The 18,250-nt window shown below is 42.4% G+C and overlaps 1 protein-coding gene across 1 annotated transcript in view; it reads right to left on the bottom strand.

Annotated features, from left to right (window-relative positions):
* Nucleotides 1-18,250, bottom strand: part of ammecr1 (AMMECR nuclear protein 1) — a 95,632-nt gene that overhangs the window by 47,476 nt on the left and 29,906 nt on the right. The window contains exon 2 of the mRNA XM_078412604.1: nt 958-1,068. Coding sequence (XP_078268730.1) covers nt 958-1,068 — 111 coding nt within the window. The remainder of the gene's footprint in view (nt 1-957; nt 1,069-18,250) is intronic.

Genomic DNA, 18,250 nt, shown 5'->3' with positions numbered 1-18,250 from the left:
TGGCAGTAGACTTCACCGTGAAAGTAATCACAAGGAACTGCAGATACTGGAATATTGAGCAAACACGGAGTGCTGGAGGATATCAGCAGGTCGGGCAGCATCTGTGGAGGGAATGGACAGACGTTTCAGGTTGGGACCCTTTTTCAGACAGGACAGACGACATCAGTTGTCAGTCTGAAGGGCCCTGACCAGAAATGATGCGTGTTCATTCCCTTAATAAACGAATATAAGAAAAATTGTGCATGAACACAGCACAATTTAGCTTCCTTTCCGAACAAAGTTTTAGGCACATGCCTTTTCTTCATGGCCGAAGATACCTACTAAATTGTGCACTTTTAAAGAACAATGCAGCTCGAATTTCAGTACTATAATTGTCTCACCGAAAATCTTAAGTAAACTCCAACTGTGAAGTGCCATTGGCAAAAAAAACACAACCATTTGCATTCGTGCCAACCAATTATGGGCAGCAGAGTGGCACAGCTAGAGTTGCTGCCTCACAGTGCCAGAGACCCGGGTTCAATCCCGACTACGGGTGCTGTCTGTACAGAGTTGTATGTTTACCCTGTGACCGCGTGGATTTTCTCTGGGCACTCCGGTTTCCTCCCATACTCTAAAGACGTACAGGTTTGTAGGTTAATTGGCTTCAGTAAAATTGTACGTTTCCCCTAGTGTGTAAGATAGTGCTAATGTACAGGGCAATCGCTGGTTAGCGCAGACTAGGTGGGCCGAAGGGCCAGTTTCCACAAAGGAAAATAGGCTCAAAATGCCCAGGTGGCAGACCCCTGCCGTATATTAATATATAATTTAAATATCACTTGGACTACCGAAATGATCAACTATCTGATTAATTTCCTTTGAAACACAAGGCAGAAAATAGCTTTGGACCAATGTACCGTTTGAAAGCACTCATGTTGAAATAATACAGAAAGAATGCAAGAAAAACTCTGCAGAACTCACCTGGTAAGAGTGTACTCCCTGAGTCCTGAATGCAAGTTCATGGCAGAAAATGTACCTATGCATCCTCGCAACCGTTTATCACGGCCAATCTTCCACGTCACAAATAATGGGCTGCAAAATAAATCGAGGGCATAAGCACTACGATAATAAATACTATCTGAACAAATTTTTATCCGTGAAGCAGAAAATCTATTTGCCTTTCTTGCCCACTGTCAGAATAAATTTTTGAAGTAGGAATGGATAATGATGCCTCTTTCTGATAAAGATTTGATAATACACATTTAAAATTCAACATAACAGTTATACATATTCAATGCAGTTACATTATATTTTAAGGGAGAAAGTAGAAGCGGCAGCTGGAATTGAGTTATCTTAAAGTGTTTTAAAATTGGGAAGCTTAGAATGTGTAGATAAAAGCAGGCCATAAAATATTAATGATAATGCACACAATAATGACATATGCCAGGTAGCTTGAATCACAGACACACAATGGCAAATGTGAAACATTTTTATGACTAACCACAATGGAAATTTACAAACTCATTAAAACTGGTGAATGGTACACACATTTGGGAACAGTTCGAAGGCATTACTTTTAAGCAGATGTGCATAGCGATCACAGATAGCTGTTAAGAATAATCCGTGTAGTATTAGCGGGAGATTTTAACCTCCCTAATATTGACTGGGTTACTCCCAGTGTAAAGAATTTGGATGGAGTTGAATTTGTTAAACAAGTCCAAGAAAGCTTTCTTAATCAATATCTAATAGGCCCACGAGAGAGGCACAATAATTGACTTCCTCTTTGGGAATGAGTTAGGGCAAGTGATTGCAGTTTCAGTTGGGGAACTTTGGCATCAGTGAGCATAATTCTATTTGTTTAGAATAGTTATGGAGAAATATTAAGAGTGATCAAAGTGTACAAGGCTGGCCAGCTTAGGGAATCGTGGCTGACAACAGAATTTGAGGCTCTGTTCAGGAGAAAGGAGTCATATATCAGGTCCAGGCAGATGGGATCGAGCAAATCCCTCCATGAGTACAGGTGTAGGTGTGCACAAGAGAACAATGAGGGCATGAGAAGGATCTGGCAGACAAGGTAAAGGAAATTTCCAAGAGATCCCATACGTGTATTAGGTGTAAAAACGTGGCCAGGAAGAAGAAAGATACCCTTGTAAATCAAGATGGTCCTCAATGTGAGGAGTCACAGGAGACAGGTCATTTTTAAAAGAATACTAGACGGGCGTGGACCCATTGGGTGCAAACCTCTCCTGGGGGACCAGCAACCCTCCGTCCAAACCTCTCCTGCAGGCCTGGCAACCCTCCCCCAACTGACGACCTGTGGATCAGTTGCTGGCCGCGGAGTTTCCCCGGGGCTGGGCGAGGGGGGAGAAGAAAGGGGAGAGGGAGCCACTCACCTCGGCCCCGGGCGACCAGAGCGACCCGTGCAAACCTCTCCTGAAGCGGCAGCTCGGCGGCGACGTTCCCCCCACCTGGGACCCGGAACAGCGACCGACCGATCAGGCGTTGAGCGGAAGGTCGGAGCCAACCAATCGACCCCACGAGGGAGGGGAGCGGCAGGAGCAAATCAGGACGCGCCGGACCCCACATAGGGGGGGAAATGGTAGAGCCAATCAAATTTATTAAAGTTTAAAAAGTGATTTATTAAAGTTTAAAAGGTGAATAACTTTTAAAATATAACAACCGTTTGAACCGCAGGCCAATGGTGAATAAGGTGGGCCTAATATTGTTGCGCTATCGTGTACCGTTTCGACTGAATTTTGGGTACGCACAAACTGACAAATATACAAGATGAGAGTTTTAGCAATATATATATATATATATATATATTGCTAAAACTCTCATCTTGTATATTTTGGTTATTTGTTAAAACATAAATCTATATATATATATATATATATAGATTTATGTTTTAACAAATAACCAAAGTTAATGGCCATCTTAAAATGCATTAATGTGAATACATCCCCAGAGTTATCAGGAGAGGCAGGGCAGACTAGGGATTTATTCCTTGGAGAGCAGGAGACTGAGGTGTGACCCCTTTTGAGGTGTAAAATCATGAAGGGAATAGATAGGGTGAATACACTGTATTTTTCCCAGGGGAGGGGAAACAACAAGAGTGCACAGATTTAAGGTGAGAGGGGGAAGATTTAATAGGAAGCAGAGGGGCAACCTTTTCCACTCGTAGGGTGTTGGGTATATGGAACGAGCTGCCAGAGATTATGGTCAAGGGATATGGGCCTAATGTAACAAATAGCATCTAAGATGGGCATCTTGGTTGGGATGGGTGAGTTGGACTGAAGGCCAGTTTAAAAGTCACTTCAAAATCAAACCATATTAAAAATGTATTAGTGTGGCACCATATGGCTGATGCATCCAACGGTAATGCAGAGGCAAACTATAGATTTTGACCTCAACTGTGCACAATGAAATTAATCCTAATGTATACAGTATTCAGTTGTCTGATTATTTTAATTATCATTAGTTTCAATTTAGCATTAGTTTTATTTTGCTCAAAGTACTTAAAACAAGTTATCACACCACAGGGTTTTAGAGCAGATTATACCATTAAGGAATTACGATCCATCTGAGAATGCATGGCATTGGCGATGATTACAGTGGAGAAATAAGCTTCCACAAAACACCGCATCGCATGTCCTGGATACTAAAAGAATTTCCACCAAGGAGTGGGATTTATATAAATGTTGTAAAACTTCACATTTTCTTAGGGCAACAAAGCCCTTCAGTCCATTGAGACTACAGAAGTTCTCAGAGCTAATGAATTCCCCACTTATTTCTCCATAGCCCATTCTCTCACACACGCACGCATATTACCTTCTTGCCTAGTAACCAAACCCATCCAAATCCCAAATCCCTTTACAGGCCTTTGGTTCTCACAATTTTTTATTTATTTATTTTTTTAATTAAATTTCTTTTTAAATAAAATTTTTAAAGCATATGTACAAATAATAATAATCGACAAACTGGTTATAGAGTTCTTACATAGCTTCAATTTTAAATTTTTAAAGAAAAAATAAAGATGAAAAGAGACTGAAAAAAAAAGACTAAACTAATAGAGAGAAAGCAAAGAAAAAAGAGAATTACAAACATAAAAATTATGGGGATAGATCCGGGAGTTAGTGAGTATAGTTGTACATCCAACCCTAAATTCAAGTTTTAACTTTAGTTTTAAATTTTAGTTTTGTGACAAACCCATTTACTTTTTTAAAAATTCAATAAATGGAGACCATATTTAAAAAAAATAGATCTGGTTTGTCAATTAAGGCAAACCTTATTTTTTCCAAATGCAAGGTCTCGGTCATTTCCGTAATCCACATTTTAGTTGTGGGGGTTACTGTTTTTTCCCAAAATTTAAGTATTAATTTTTTCGCAGTTATTAAACTGTAGTCAAGAAAGCGTCTCTGACTTAACGTAAAGTTTGTAATGTGTTCTGATAATCCTAAAATTATTAATTTTGGATCTAAATCCAGTTGGTTATCGATAACTTTGGAAATTATTTTAAAAATATCGATCCAAAATTTTTGCATATTTGTACAAGTCTACAAGATGGCGGCGCGCACGGACGCAGCGGCTCACAGCTCTCCCTTTCGGTGCGTTTTATGTGTGTTATCTGTGTTATGTCTGTTAGTCAAATTTAGTCAGGAAAATCAGGAAAATCAGGCAAATCCTACCTACAACCGAAAGGATCTTCTGTTCATAGGATTCCAGTGCAATCGGGACCTTGTGCGCGAATTTCCACACCCGCGAAATATACCGGAAGAGATAGCCAGGACACCGGGCGCTCCGTGGATAGTTGTCGGCACGAACAGGCGTCGCAGGCGGAGGAGAAACAGGAAGCAAAAGCGAGGATGCCGGTCCGGTATACTTGCCAAGCTAAAGAGACAGCCACACAAACCACCGCTACCCAGCATGTTTCTCACCAACGCCAGATCCATCATCAACAAAATGGACAAACTAAAACTACAGATATCAGCAAACAAACTCGTGGAGGACTGTTGCATTCTCTTAGTAACAGAGACATGGCTTCATCCACTTATCCCAGACGGAGCCATTGAGCTAGCCGGGCGTACAGCGTTTCGTTGGGACAGAAACATCGACTCCGGTAAGAGCAAGGGGGGGGGGGGTTATGCATTTACGTGCACAACAGCTGGTGCACTAACATCCAAATCATAGATAGCCACTGTTCTCCTGATCTGGAGTCCCTAACAGTTAAATGCAGGCCTTTTTACCTTCCTCGCGAATTTACAGGGGTTATAGTAACAGCAGTCTACATCCCACCGAATGCTAACGCTAGCACAGCTTTAGGCTACCTGCTCGGTGCAATAAACTCACAACAGAGCACATATCCAGAAGCAGCCCACATCATAGCCGGGGACTTCAACCATGCAGACCTAAAGTCAGTTCTCCCGAAACTTGAACAACACATAAGATGTGCTACCAGGGGGAAAAACACACTAGACAAGGTTTACTCAAATATTAAGAAGGGTTTCAGGTCAGCACCACTACCACACCTGGGGCAGTCAGATCACCTGTCCATATTCCTAACTCCAGCATACACCCCACTCAGGAGGAAAGCTCCAGTCACCATAAAGACTGTTAAGACATGGCCTGAAGGAGCTTCCTCGCAGCTGCAGGATTGCTTCGAAAGGACCAACTGGGATATTTTTGAGGATCATGACTTGGAGGAGTACACATCAACTGTACTTTGCTACATCAAAAACTGTGTTGACAATGTCACCGTCGACAAACGCATCCGGTTGTATCCCAATCAAAAACCCTGGATGACAAAGGATGTCAGGTCTCTCCTCAAGGACCGTAACACCGCCTTCAGGTCTAGTGATAGAGCTCTATACAGTGCTGCTAGAACCAACCTGAAGAGAGGCATCAAGGATGCCAAAGCGTCCTACAAGAGGAAGATTGAGGACCACTTTTCCAACAATGACCCACGGCGGGTATGGCAAGGCATCCAGCACATCACCAACTACAAGACCAGCAACCGCACGACTGCCGACGGCGACGCCTCGCTGGCAGAGGAACTTAACTGTTTCTTTGCTCGTTTCGAGGTGAAAGCTACAGTGGCAGACATAACACCCTCTCCAGCACCTGACAGCAACACCTTCACTGTGCAGGAGTATGATGTTAAGCGCGTGCTCAGAGCAGTGAATCCCAGGAAAGCTGCAGGCCCCGATGGTGTGACGGGCAGAGTGCTGAGGGAATGTGCAGACCAATTATCTGAGGTCTTCACAAAAATCTTCAACCTGTCCCTTTTAAAATCCACCATCCCTCCCTGCCTGAAGTCCGCCACAATCATCCCACTGCCGAAAAAGTCTGTCATCAGCGGTCTTAACGACTACCGTCCGGTAGCACTCACACCGGTCATCACAAAGTGCTTCGAGAGACTGGTCCTGCAGCACATCAAAGCCAGCCTCCCACCCACCTTCGACCCACACCAGTTTGCCTACAGAGCAAATAGGTCTACAGGGGATGCCATCGACACTGCTCTTCACACTGCACTGACCCACCTTGAACACCAGGGGAGCTATGTGAGGATGCTCTTCCTCGACTTCAGCTCTGCCTTTAACACGGTCATCCCGAGCAGACTGGTCACCAAACTTTCCGACCTTGGATTTTCCCAAACCATCTGCCAATGGATCAAGGACTTCCTGACCAACCGCCCCCAGACCGTCAAAATAGGCCCTCACCTCTCCTCCACCATTACACTGAGCACCGGCTCACCACAGGGCTGTGTGTTGAGCCCCATCCTTTACTCCCTCTACACTCACGACTGCGCCCCCACCCATCCCACCAACACCATCATCAAGTTCGCGGATGACACGACTGTGGTTGGACTCATCTCAGAAGGAGATGAGACAGCCTATAGGGATGAAATCCAAAGGCTGGCAGCATGGTGTTCAGTGAACAATCTGGTCCTGAACTCCTCCAAAACAAAGGAACTTATAATTGACTTTAGAAAAACCAGTGGAGATTACGACCCACTCTACATCAATGGGGTCTGTGTGGAAAGGGTACCAGCTTTCAGGTTCCTGGGTACGCACATCGCAGAGGATCTTACCTGGTCTACCAACACCATCACCACAGTAAAGAAGGCACAGCAGAGACTCCACTTCCTGAGGATCCTCAGGAAAACCAACCTGCAGGAGAAGCTCATGTTGTCCTTCTATCGCTGCTCCATCGAGAGTGTGCTGGCATACTGTATAACCACATGGTATGCCAGCTGCTCAGAAAAGGACAGGAAGGCCCTTCAGAGGGTCATCACGACGGCCCAGAAGATCATCGGCTGCTCACTGCCCTCCCTGGAGCACCTGTTCAGACTACGCTGCCTCAGTAGAGCAGGCAAAATAATAAAAGATCCATCCCACCCCGGCCACCGTCTGTTTGTTCATCTGCCCTCTGGTCGACGTTTCAGGTCGATCAAATCCCGAACAAACAGACTTAAGAACAGTTTTTACCCCAGGGCCATACGAGAACTGAACACTACCTTTGCACTAGGCAACACCGTTAAAAAATCTTGTACTTAATATAATTGTATTTAATTGTATTTATGTATTTATTTGTTTTTGCATTTATTGCATATATGTTTGTACGCACCGTCAGGATTGGCTATTTTTTAATTTCGTTGTACTCGTTGCAATGACAATAAATGAATATTATTATTATTATTATTATTATTATTATTATAAGTCACAAAAGTGTGAGTTAAATTGACTTCTTGAAATTGACATTTATCACAAATAGGAGAGATACTTGGGAAGATCCTGTTTAATTTTGTCTTCGAATAATGTAGTCTGTGTAATATTTTAAATTGTATTAATGAGTGTCTAGTGTTTAACGAGCATTGATGTATGTGTTGTAAACTTTCATCCCATATGTCTTGCATTATGGGTTGAGCCAATTCGTCCTCCCATGCTCGTCTAAATGATTCTGACGACGGAATGTCAGTATCTAAAAGAGTGTTATAAATATAAGATATTAATTTATTTGTATTGTAGTGACGGTTCAAGCGTTCATCAAGAATTCCTGGGCCTCTAAATCTATATTCTTGCGTATGTGATTTTACATAATCTCTGAGTTGTAAATATCTAAAAAAATGGTTCTCACAATTTGCCGACCTACCTATCTTTTATATGACCACCAAGTCTAGTTGCAGTAATTGCCCTTCATCCAAGTTATCAATAAAAATAAAATAAAAACGTATAAATAAAATCGAGGTCCCAGTCCTGATTTTTGTGACATTCAACAAACTACTGGTGCCAATCCATTTTCTGATAATTGGTTACAAAACCCAATTCTCCATGCGGACCTTTCACCGTCCGGCGCGGCCTGGAACGTGGCAACTTCAACAGCCTGACCGCGGGAGAAGGCAGACGGCAGGGGAAGAGAAAAGACATTCTGGCCTTCCATCACAGTGAGGAGGTGACTGTAGGAGACTCACTGTGATGGATGTTTCTTTTTGTTTGATTGTGTGTGTTATTGATTATTTTTATTGCTCTTGTTGTTGGACTGTGGGTAATCTTTCATTTCACTGCACATTTATGTGTATGTGACAAATAAACTAGACTTGACTTGACTTGACTTGTCACACACACGTGTCTATTGACACTCTGCCGATTCTTCTACCACACATGCAGCAGGGATAATTTAGATTAACTAATTATTCCTGGGCAGTTTTGGGAACAGTGGTTGACAAGAGAATTTCAGGCTCTGGTCAGGAGAAAGGACTCAAAAGCAGTCATTGAGAAGGATGATGTGAGGGGGGGAGGGGACTTCATTGAAACTTACTGAAAAGTGAAAGGCTTGGATAGAGTGGATGTGGAGAGGATGTTTCCACTAGTGGGAGAGTTTAGGACTAGAGGTCATAGCTTCAGAATTAAAGAACGTTCCTTTGTCAAGGAGTTGAGGATAAATTTCTTTAGTCAGATGGTGGTGAATCTGTGGAATTCTTTGCCACAGAAGGCTGGGGAGGCCAAGTCACTGAATATTTTTAAGGCAGAGATAGATAGATTCTTGATTAGTACAGGTGTTAGGGGTTATAGGGAAGAAGGGGTTAGGAGGAAGAGATAGATCAACCATGATTTAATCGGCCGAATGGCCTAATTCTACTCCTATCACCGATGATCATATGACCTTATGACTCAAAAAATCATCTTTTGGATGCTATTCTATGTCTATGTATTGCAAGCATCAGCAGGTTTAAACCTTTCAATTTTTAAGTAGAATAAAACATGTCATTTAATGTGACGAGAAATTTAAACACTAGTCCCAAGAATAGCTGCCAAATCAAAAACAGCAGGATATTCAACATTCTGGAATTCAAAGAAGCTACTTATTTTATTTTATTTGGCAATGTGAGAAACAGTGTGTAAAAAAAACTTGACCCATCAATGGATGTAGTAGTCAATAGACAATAGGTTCAGGAGGAGGCCATTCGGCCCTTCGATGTGATCATGGCTGATCATTCTCAATCAGTGCCCCATTCCTGCCTTCTCCCCATACCTCCTGACTCCGCTATTCTTAAGAGCTCTATCTAGCTCTCTCTTGAATGTATTCAGGGAATTGGCCTCCACTGCCTTCTGAGGCAGAGAATTCCACAGATTCACAACTCTCTGACTGAAAAAGCTTTTCCTCATCTCAGTTCTAAATGGCCTACCCTTTATTCTTAAACTGTGGCCCCTTGTTCTGGTCTCCCCCAACATTGGGAACATGTTTCCTGCCTCTAACGTGTCCAACCCTTTAATAATCTTATACGTTTCGATAAGATCTCCTCTCACCCTTCTAAATTCCAGTGTATACAAGCCTAGTCGCTCCAGTCTTTCAACATATGACAATCCCGCCATTTCGGGAATTAACCTAGTAAACCTACGCTGCACGCTCTCAATAGCAAAAATATCCTTCCTCAAATTTGGAGACCAAAACTGCACACAGTACTCCAGGTGTGGTCTCACTAGGGCCCTGTACAACAGCAGAAGGACCTCTTTGCTCCTATACTCAACTCCTCGTTATGAAGGCCAACATTCCATTGGCTTTCTTCACTGCCTGCTGTACTTGCATGCTTCCTTTCAGTGACTGATGCACTAGGACACCCAGATCTCGTTATACGTCCCCTTTTCCTAACTTGCCACCATTCAGATAATACTCTGCCTTCCTAATCTTACCACCTAAGTGGATAACCTCACACTTATCCACATTAAACTGCATCTGCCATGCATCCGCCCACTCACACAACCTGTCCAAGTCACCCTGCAACCTCATAGCATCTTCCTCACAGTTCACACTACCATCCAGCTTTGTATCAGCTGCAAATTTGCTAATGGTACTTTTAATCCCTAGTCTGAATAAATCAAAGTGACTGATCCTTGGGAAAATTCTATCTTGATATCACAATACACGGACAAAACTTTGTGCAGAATTCCAGTTAAGTCAATTAAGTCAATTCTAATTAACAAATGCAAAACTTTTAGAAATGCAATCTCACAAAGTAGTCACTTTCAGCCTAATAATAATTGGAAACAGAGTTTGGGCAGCTGCCTATTTAACAAAAGAAACTAGAGTTTATTTTTTTCTGTTTCTGTGCTGACCATCCAAGTTTAGAATTCTGAACGGCAAGTTCCCACATTCCCAATGAAGCAGTTAGACAGATGGTGTAGAGAGATTCCCAGACGCATTATACACCCCACCCTTGACCACACATACGTTCCATCTACATCTTCTCTACTTGCACTCACTCAAATTTATATACCACCAAAACACAAATATATTTGAACTATTTTTTTTCATTCACATTTGGTCAACCACTTGACTGGCAATTTCAAGCACAAATATGATTTTAATCACTTCTTCCTCCATCATCCGGTTTGCGACATTTTACTGAGTGGCTTTTCACACCTAAAACTAGATGTCTGATGCACTAGAGTATCTCCAATTATCCTGGAATGTATTATGTAGCATTAGTAATGTGAAGCAAGATAACACATTGGGAAAATGTGAATGCACCAAAAAGAAAGACAAGAGAACAATCCAATTAATCCATCCACATCCCAATTAGTGAATTGTGACCATACTTAATTTTTACAAAATGATTTTATTTGTTCAACTCCCATTTCGCCAATACATCCTCAGATGCATCACACAAGCAAATGTAGAGAATATTTGTGAGAATGTTATTGTTCCATTTTGAGACATATGATAATAAAATACTCTCGACCCTTGAGATTCCATTTCATTATTTTGCTGTTGTCCTAGCTGTGAGAAGGGCCATTTTTTTTCTATTTACCTAACAACCTCCAGTCATCTTTACTCCCAAAGTCAGCTTGGATTTATTCAGGGGAGACACAAATAACTGCAGATGCAGTTTACAAAAAAGACAAAGTGTTGGAGTAACATTAAACCAGGCAGCAGAATCTCTGGATAACATGGACAGGTGTCATGGTGAGCCAGGATCCTTCCTCAGATATGGTGGTGGTGGTGGTGACTGAAGGAGAAGGAGGAGGAAACTAACTAGAAGACGTAGGGGAAGGACAAACCTTGGCAAGAGATAGGTGGATAGAGATGAGGGGTATTTATGATAGGTAGTTGGTTGGACAAAAAACAGAGATGAAAAGTAAAGATAAATTATGAGATAAGGTTAGAAGAGGTGCGAATTATGAAACCAGAGGAGGGAATATAGGGAGAAATGGTTGCACATTCAGCTGGGGAACAGGAAAGTGAGCGGGTGGGGAGAGAGGTCTTGTTTGTAGGTGAGTTATCAAAAATTGGAGAGTTCAATGATCATACCATTAGGTTAGAAACATAGATCATAGGTGCAGGAGGCCATTTGGCCCTTTGAGCCAGCACCGCCATTCATTGTGATCATGGCTGATCATCCACAATCAGTAACCTGTGTGCCCAACTTCTCCCCATACCCCTTGATTCCACTAGCCCCTAGAGCTCTATCTAACGCTCTTTTAAATTCATCCAGTGATTTGACGTCCACTGCCCTCTGTGGCAGAGAATTCCACAAATTCACAACTCTTTGGGTGAAAAAGTTCCTTCTCACCTCAGTTTTAAATGGCCTCCCCTTTATTCTAAGACTGTGGCCCCTGGTTCTGGACTCCTCCAACATTGGGAACATTTTCCTGGTTGTAAGCTATCCAAACAAAATACGAGGTGCTGTTTCCCAGTTTGTGTGCGGTCGCACTCTAGCAATGGAGCATGCCCAGGATGGAACAGGATGGGGAGGGAAAATGGTTAACGACTGGGAGATCCAGCAGGCCTTGGTGGACACGGCACAAGTGTTCGGCAAAGCAGTCCCTTAATCTTTGCTTAATTCCTACAGTCCCAGAAGGCAGGCTCTAAAGGACTGAGGCTCTGGTGATAGTAATTAATCCCTGTCTGTCCGATCCTAATGCTCAGGCTGTATTAATTTGTTAATTCACGAATGCTTGTCTACTTAAAACCCCAATTTAATTCACTGAAGCTACTTCTTTTACGATTCATTTGTACTTTGCTCTAAAATGTTTTACACAAACAGCAGGAGAATTTGTCAAGTATTGGGCTAGAAGTGATTAAAGGCAAAGCAGTAAAAAGCTACGCAAGGAGGAATGGAAATAAAAGTGTGTGTGTGATTAAAAGTAAGATGCATACATTACTTTTCCAAAAAGAAATAAGTGAACACCGAGCCAAAGTTCATGTAACAATATCAGTAAATCTCAGATCATGTGGGGAAATGAAAAACTAGGGCAGGATTAAAGTGTGAGAATGGCAGGGGGTGGAAGAACAGAATTCAGTTCCCAGTTGCAGTCACACTGGTGTATAATAGTTCTCATTTATATTTAAATAATTGAGAAGTTAATTAGAACCAAAGCTCCATGTGGTGTCACAGTTATTTGCAATGTAAGAGGAAGATGTAGGTGATGCAAAACACATCGTACACATAGTCATCACTGTTAGAAAGGCAAAATTGAGGTGACAAATAAACATTAAAATGGAAATTACCAAAACTGAGAGGAATTGCCAGAGAAAAGCCTAAAGTGTTGACCAACATGTATCAACTTTTGTTCCAAGACGAAAAATATGTGCAACAATATTTTTTTTTAAAATACGTATAGTTTTCCACATTTCAGGAATAGAATGAATTTTGAACATTAGAACATAAAATCTAAAGCAAAATGTTGCAAATGCTACATTTACTTTGCTAAATTTGTAAATGCTAAATTAAAAAACAAATTACAGGAAATACCACTTTTAAGGAGCTGTTTCATATAGACAATAGGTGCAGGAGGAGGCCATTCGGCCCTTCGAGCCAGCACCGCCATTCAATGTGATCATGCTTGATCATTCTCAATCAGTACCCCGTTCCTGCCTTCTCCCCATACCCCCTGACTCCGCTATCCTTAAGAGCTCTATCTAGCTCTCTCTTGAATGCATTCAGAGAATTGGCCTCCACTGCCTTCTGAGGCAGAGAATTCCACAGATTCACAACTCTCTGACTGAAAAAAGTTTTTCCTCATCTCAGTTCTAATTGGCCTACCCCTTATTCTTAAACTGTGGCCCCTTGTTCTGGACTCCCCCAACATTGGGAACATGTTTCCTGCCTCTAACGTGTCCAACCCCTTAATAATCTTATACGTTTCGATAAGATCCCTTCTCATCCTTCTAAATTCCAGTGTATATAAGCCTAGTCGCTCCTGTCTTTCAACATACGACAGTCCCGCCATTCCGGGAATTAACCTAGTAAACCTACGCTGCACGCCCTCAATAGCAAGAATATCCTTCCTCAAATTTGGAGGCCAAAACTGCACACAGTACTCCAGGTGCGGTCTCACTAGGGCCCTGTACAACTGCAGAAGGACCTATACTCATATACTCAACTCACCTTGTAGACATAGACATAGCTATTTAGACTACAAACCCACTGACTCCCATAGCTACCTAGACTACACCTCTTCCCACCCTGTTTCCTGTGAAGACTATCCCCAACTCCCAATTCCTCCGTCCACGCTGCATCTGTGTCAAGGATGAGGTGTTCTAGACCAGGTCATCGGAGATGTACTCATTCTTTAAGAAACGGAGATACCCCCCCGCCTTCCATTATAGATGAGGCTCTCCCTGGGGTCTCCTCGATATCCCGCAGCTCCGCTACTGCTTCCCCCATTCGTAACAAGGACAGAGTCCCCCTTGTCCTCACCTTCCTCCGCATCAGCCGTCGCATACAGCATATAATCCTCCAACATTTTCGCCACCTCTAACAGGATCCCACTACTGGCCACATCTTTCCATCTCCACCTCTTTCTGCTTCCCGCAGAGACCGTTCCTTCCACAACTCCCTGGTCAACTCGTCCCTTCCCACCCAAACCACCCCCTCCCCAGATACTTTCCCCAGCAACCGCAGGAGACGCAACACCTGTCCCTTTACCTTCGCCCTCGACTCCATCCAAGGACACCGGCAGTCTTTCCAGGTGAGGCAGCGGTTCACCTGCTCCTCCTCCAACCTCATCTACTGTACCCGCTGTTCCAGGTGTCAACTCCTGTACATCGGCTAGACCAAGCGCAGGCTCGGCGATCGTTTCACTGAACACCTCCGCTCAGTCCGCCTTAACCTACCTGGTCTCCCAGTTGCTCAGCACTTTAACACCCCCTCCCATTCCCAATATGACCTTTCTGTCCTGGGCCTCCTCCATTGGCAGAGCGAGGCCCAGCACAAATTAGAGGAACAGCACCTCATATTTCACTTGGGTAGCTTCCACCCCAGTTGTATGAATGTTGACTTCTCTAACATCAAAAAGCCCTTGCTTTCCCTCTCTCTCTCCATCCCCTCCCCCTTCCCAGTTCTCCTATCAGTCTTACTGTCTCCGACTACATTCTATCTGTCCCGCCCACTCCAATGACATCAGTCTGAAGAAGGGTCTCGACACGAAACTTCACCCATTCCTTCCCTCCAGAGATGCTGCCTGTCCCGCTGAGTTACTCCAGCATTTTGTGCCTACCTTCGATTTAAACTAGCATCTGCAGTTCTCTCCTGCACATTAAGCACTTTTAAGGAAGTACATCGCACTGTCCCCTTGCCCAGGGTTGCATGTTCTAATAAAACCCAGAACCTGAGATGACAGGGACTTCTTATACAGCCAGGTTTAACCATGCCCAATTAGTCCGAGGAGAAAGAACCACATATGATGGACTCCCTGGTCCTGGTATTAGGAACAGGAATAACAAGGCTGTCCCAGTCTGACAGAAACAGCAGCAGCGAGCTGAGGTGATGGTGAAACAAGATATTTGGGCACGGACACCAAAGTGCTCAACACTGTGACAGAAGTAACAATTTCTGGCATCTACATGTAATGTACGAAACAGGAAATCTAGTAAAGATCATAAGACATAGGAGCAGAATTAGGCCACTCAGCCCATTGAGTCTGCTCAGCCATTTGATCTTGGCTGATCTATTTTTCCTCTTCAAAACTATTCTCCGATAACATTTGACGCTCTTACTAATGAAGAACCTGTCAATCTCCACTTTGAAACTACCCAATGACTTGGCCTCCACAGACGTCTGTAGCAATGAATTCCACAGATTCACCACCCTGATAAGTGACATGGATTAGACACTAAGTCAACACTAAAACGTGATAAAGAGCAGAGAAAACCGAGTGAAAGAACCATGTACGCAATTGGAAAACCATTGAAAGAGTTTTGCCATAACACGCGGTTCAAAGAGATTTGTCCCTGCCCAAAATGCAAGTATGCAGTTAGTGTTTCGGGCTCACTGTTTGTAATAGAGATTAAAAGTGGTTCAAAACACCATTATTTTTTCATACACATTTTTTTTCCACTGAACGTCATGCTACTACAATAGGAGCTATTTGTTTTCACTGAACGTCATGCTACTACAATAGGAGCTATTTGTTTTCACTGAACGTCATGCTACTACAATAGGAGCTATTTGTTTTCACTGAACGCCATGCTACTACAATAGGAGCTATTTGTTTTCATGTTCAAAATTACATCAAACAATGCATCACGATTTCAGAGATTCCAATTTCAAATTAATACTGCCATTTCTACGTCATCTTGCACTGAAAATCTCAGGGAAAAGACATTTCAAAAACATCATCCACAACATGATCATGATGCATCAGTATAGTTAATCTTGAATAGCTTACCTTAATGCTTTGCTGTATTAAAGTTATTATAATGTAATAAAACAGAACAGCAAATGCTGCTTTAAACCAAAGACAGACACAAAATGTTGGAGTAACTGAGGGGGTCAGGCAGCATCTCTGGAGAAAATAGATAGGTGATGTTTCGGGCTGGGACCCTGCTTCAGATTATTATAATGTCATTTTAGGCTTATTATAATGTTACTAACATTACAATACAGCAGTTTTCTCCTAGAAATTCAGCAATGTTCTCCAAATGGGGCAAAAGGAATCTTCATTTAAAATTAGGGAATGAACGGCATACTTAAATCTTTCCTTGCCCCAGTCACGCAAGAGATTATGCGAGAACTAGAGTATCTGGTTCGGGGAGGGTGGCAGTCATTCAATAATATCTATGCCAGCTCAATGCTGGGCAATGCATTGTGCCAGTTCTGCCACTCTGTCCACATCCTGATTTACTTTGCAAATATTTAGCCAATTCCTTCTGAAGATTACAACTAAATTAGTATCCCATATCCTCACTCTGAATCCTAACCATTTAGAACAGTTATTACTCATGCCAGTCTCCTTGGTTTATCAACCCTTCTATTCATGGAAACAGTTTGTGAGTGGGCGACAGTGGCGCAGCGGTAGAAGTTCGGCCTTGCAGCGCCAGAGGCCCAGATTCGATCCTGATTACGTATACCATCTGTGTGGAGTTTGAACGTTCTCCCTGTGACCATGTGAATTTTTCTCGGGTGCTCCAGTTTCCTCCCATATTCCAAAGACATACAGGTTTGTAGAATAATTGGCATTAAAAATTGTCCCTAATGTGCAAGATAGTGCTGGTGTATGGGGTGATTGCTGCTCATTGCAGACTTGGTGGGCCAAATGGCCCGTTTCTGTGCTGTGCCTCTAAAGTTTTTCTCTATTTAGTACAGCCAAACTCATTCGATCAAACCACTTCGATCAAATCTTATTTTCAACTTCACTGCCACAAGGGAAACAACCCTAAATTGGGAAAATGATCCAGCTGCAATTCTTAATGCCCAGTAAATCTGTTACCCAAACCATGATTTCTTCCCAAAACATATGGTTGCCAATTTCTCAGCCTTTGGCATTGAAGAAACTGCCCTTCAAGGGCGGTACGGTGTTGCAGCGGTAGAGTTGCTGCCTTACAGCGCCAGAGACCCGGGTTTGATCCTGACTACGGGTGCTGTCTGTACGAAGTTTGCACGTTCTCCCCGTGAACGTGTGTGTTTTCTCCGGGTGCTTCGGTTTCCTCCAACACTCCTACAGGTTTGTAGGATAATTGGCTTAGTATATAAATATAAAATTGTCCCTAGAGTGTGTGCGGTAGTGTTAATGTGCGGGGAATCACTGGTTGACCCGGACTTGGTGGGCCGAAGGGCCTGTTTCCTCGCTGTATCTCCAAACTACACTAAAAGAGGAGCAAACTAATCTTTCTTGGAAAACTGCCAGATCAATTTCATTATGTATCTGCACACCTTAAGTGCTGGAACAAATACTGGACAATCCATAAATACATTCCCTGAACACTCCCAAAATACAGGAAGAAACATTACCACAAACAAGGATCTTTGCTATGACATTCTGAACAGTATCAACACACTTGGAATATTAATTCTGAATCATCTATCTCTGAATACAAGGCAACTGTATCGCAGCCAATAATCTCATCTTTTCATCTCTTTTGTATGTCTATATATTATTTTGAGACATTTTACCATTTTACACTTCATTAAATATAGAAGTGGCCTGCAAAGATCAACAGCTTCATTAAAGAAAAAGGTCAAACACAAAACTGTTGTTCCCAATTAAACTTGTATTATCTTTGCTTAGTGATTTAATAGAGAATATTTGTTGCACAATACAGCCTAATATAGCAGTGACTTCAATTTTAAGAGAAAATAAACTATTCCTGACAGTATATTAAAACACTATGCATAGGTCTCAAGGACAAACTGCATTATTAATACCAATAAAGAAATATTCCTTATTGTTCGGTGAATGTAAGTTTCAGATTCAATAAATTACCACGGGAAACTTTCTCTTATGCAATCCAAATGATAATTAACAAATAGAAGCAATGAGAAAATATATCAGTT

Source organism: Rhinoraja longicauda, chromosome 15 (genome assembly GCF_053455715.1).
Source record: "Rhinoraja longicauda isolate Sanriku21f chromosome 15, sRhiLon1.1, whole genome shotgun sequence".
In the NCBI taxonomy this organism is placed as follows: domain Eukaryota; kingdom Metazoa; phylum Chordata; class Chondrichthyes; order Rajiformes; family Arhynchobatidae; genus Rhinoraja; species Rhinoraja longicauda.
Note: the sequence above shows the minus strand (reverse complement) of the source record. Positions and strands in the feature narration are given on the sequence as shown.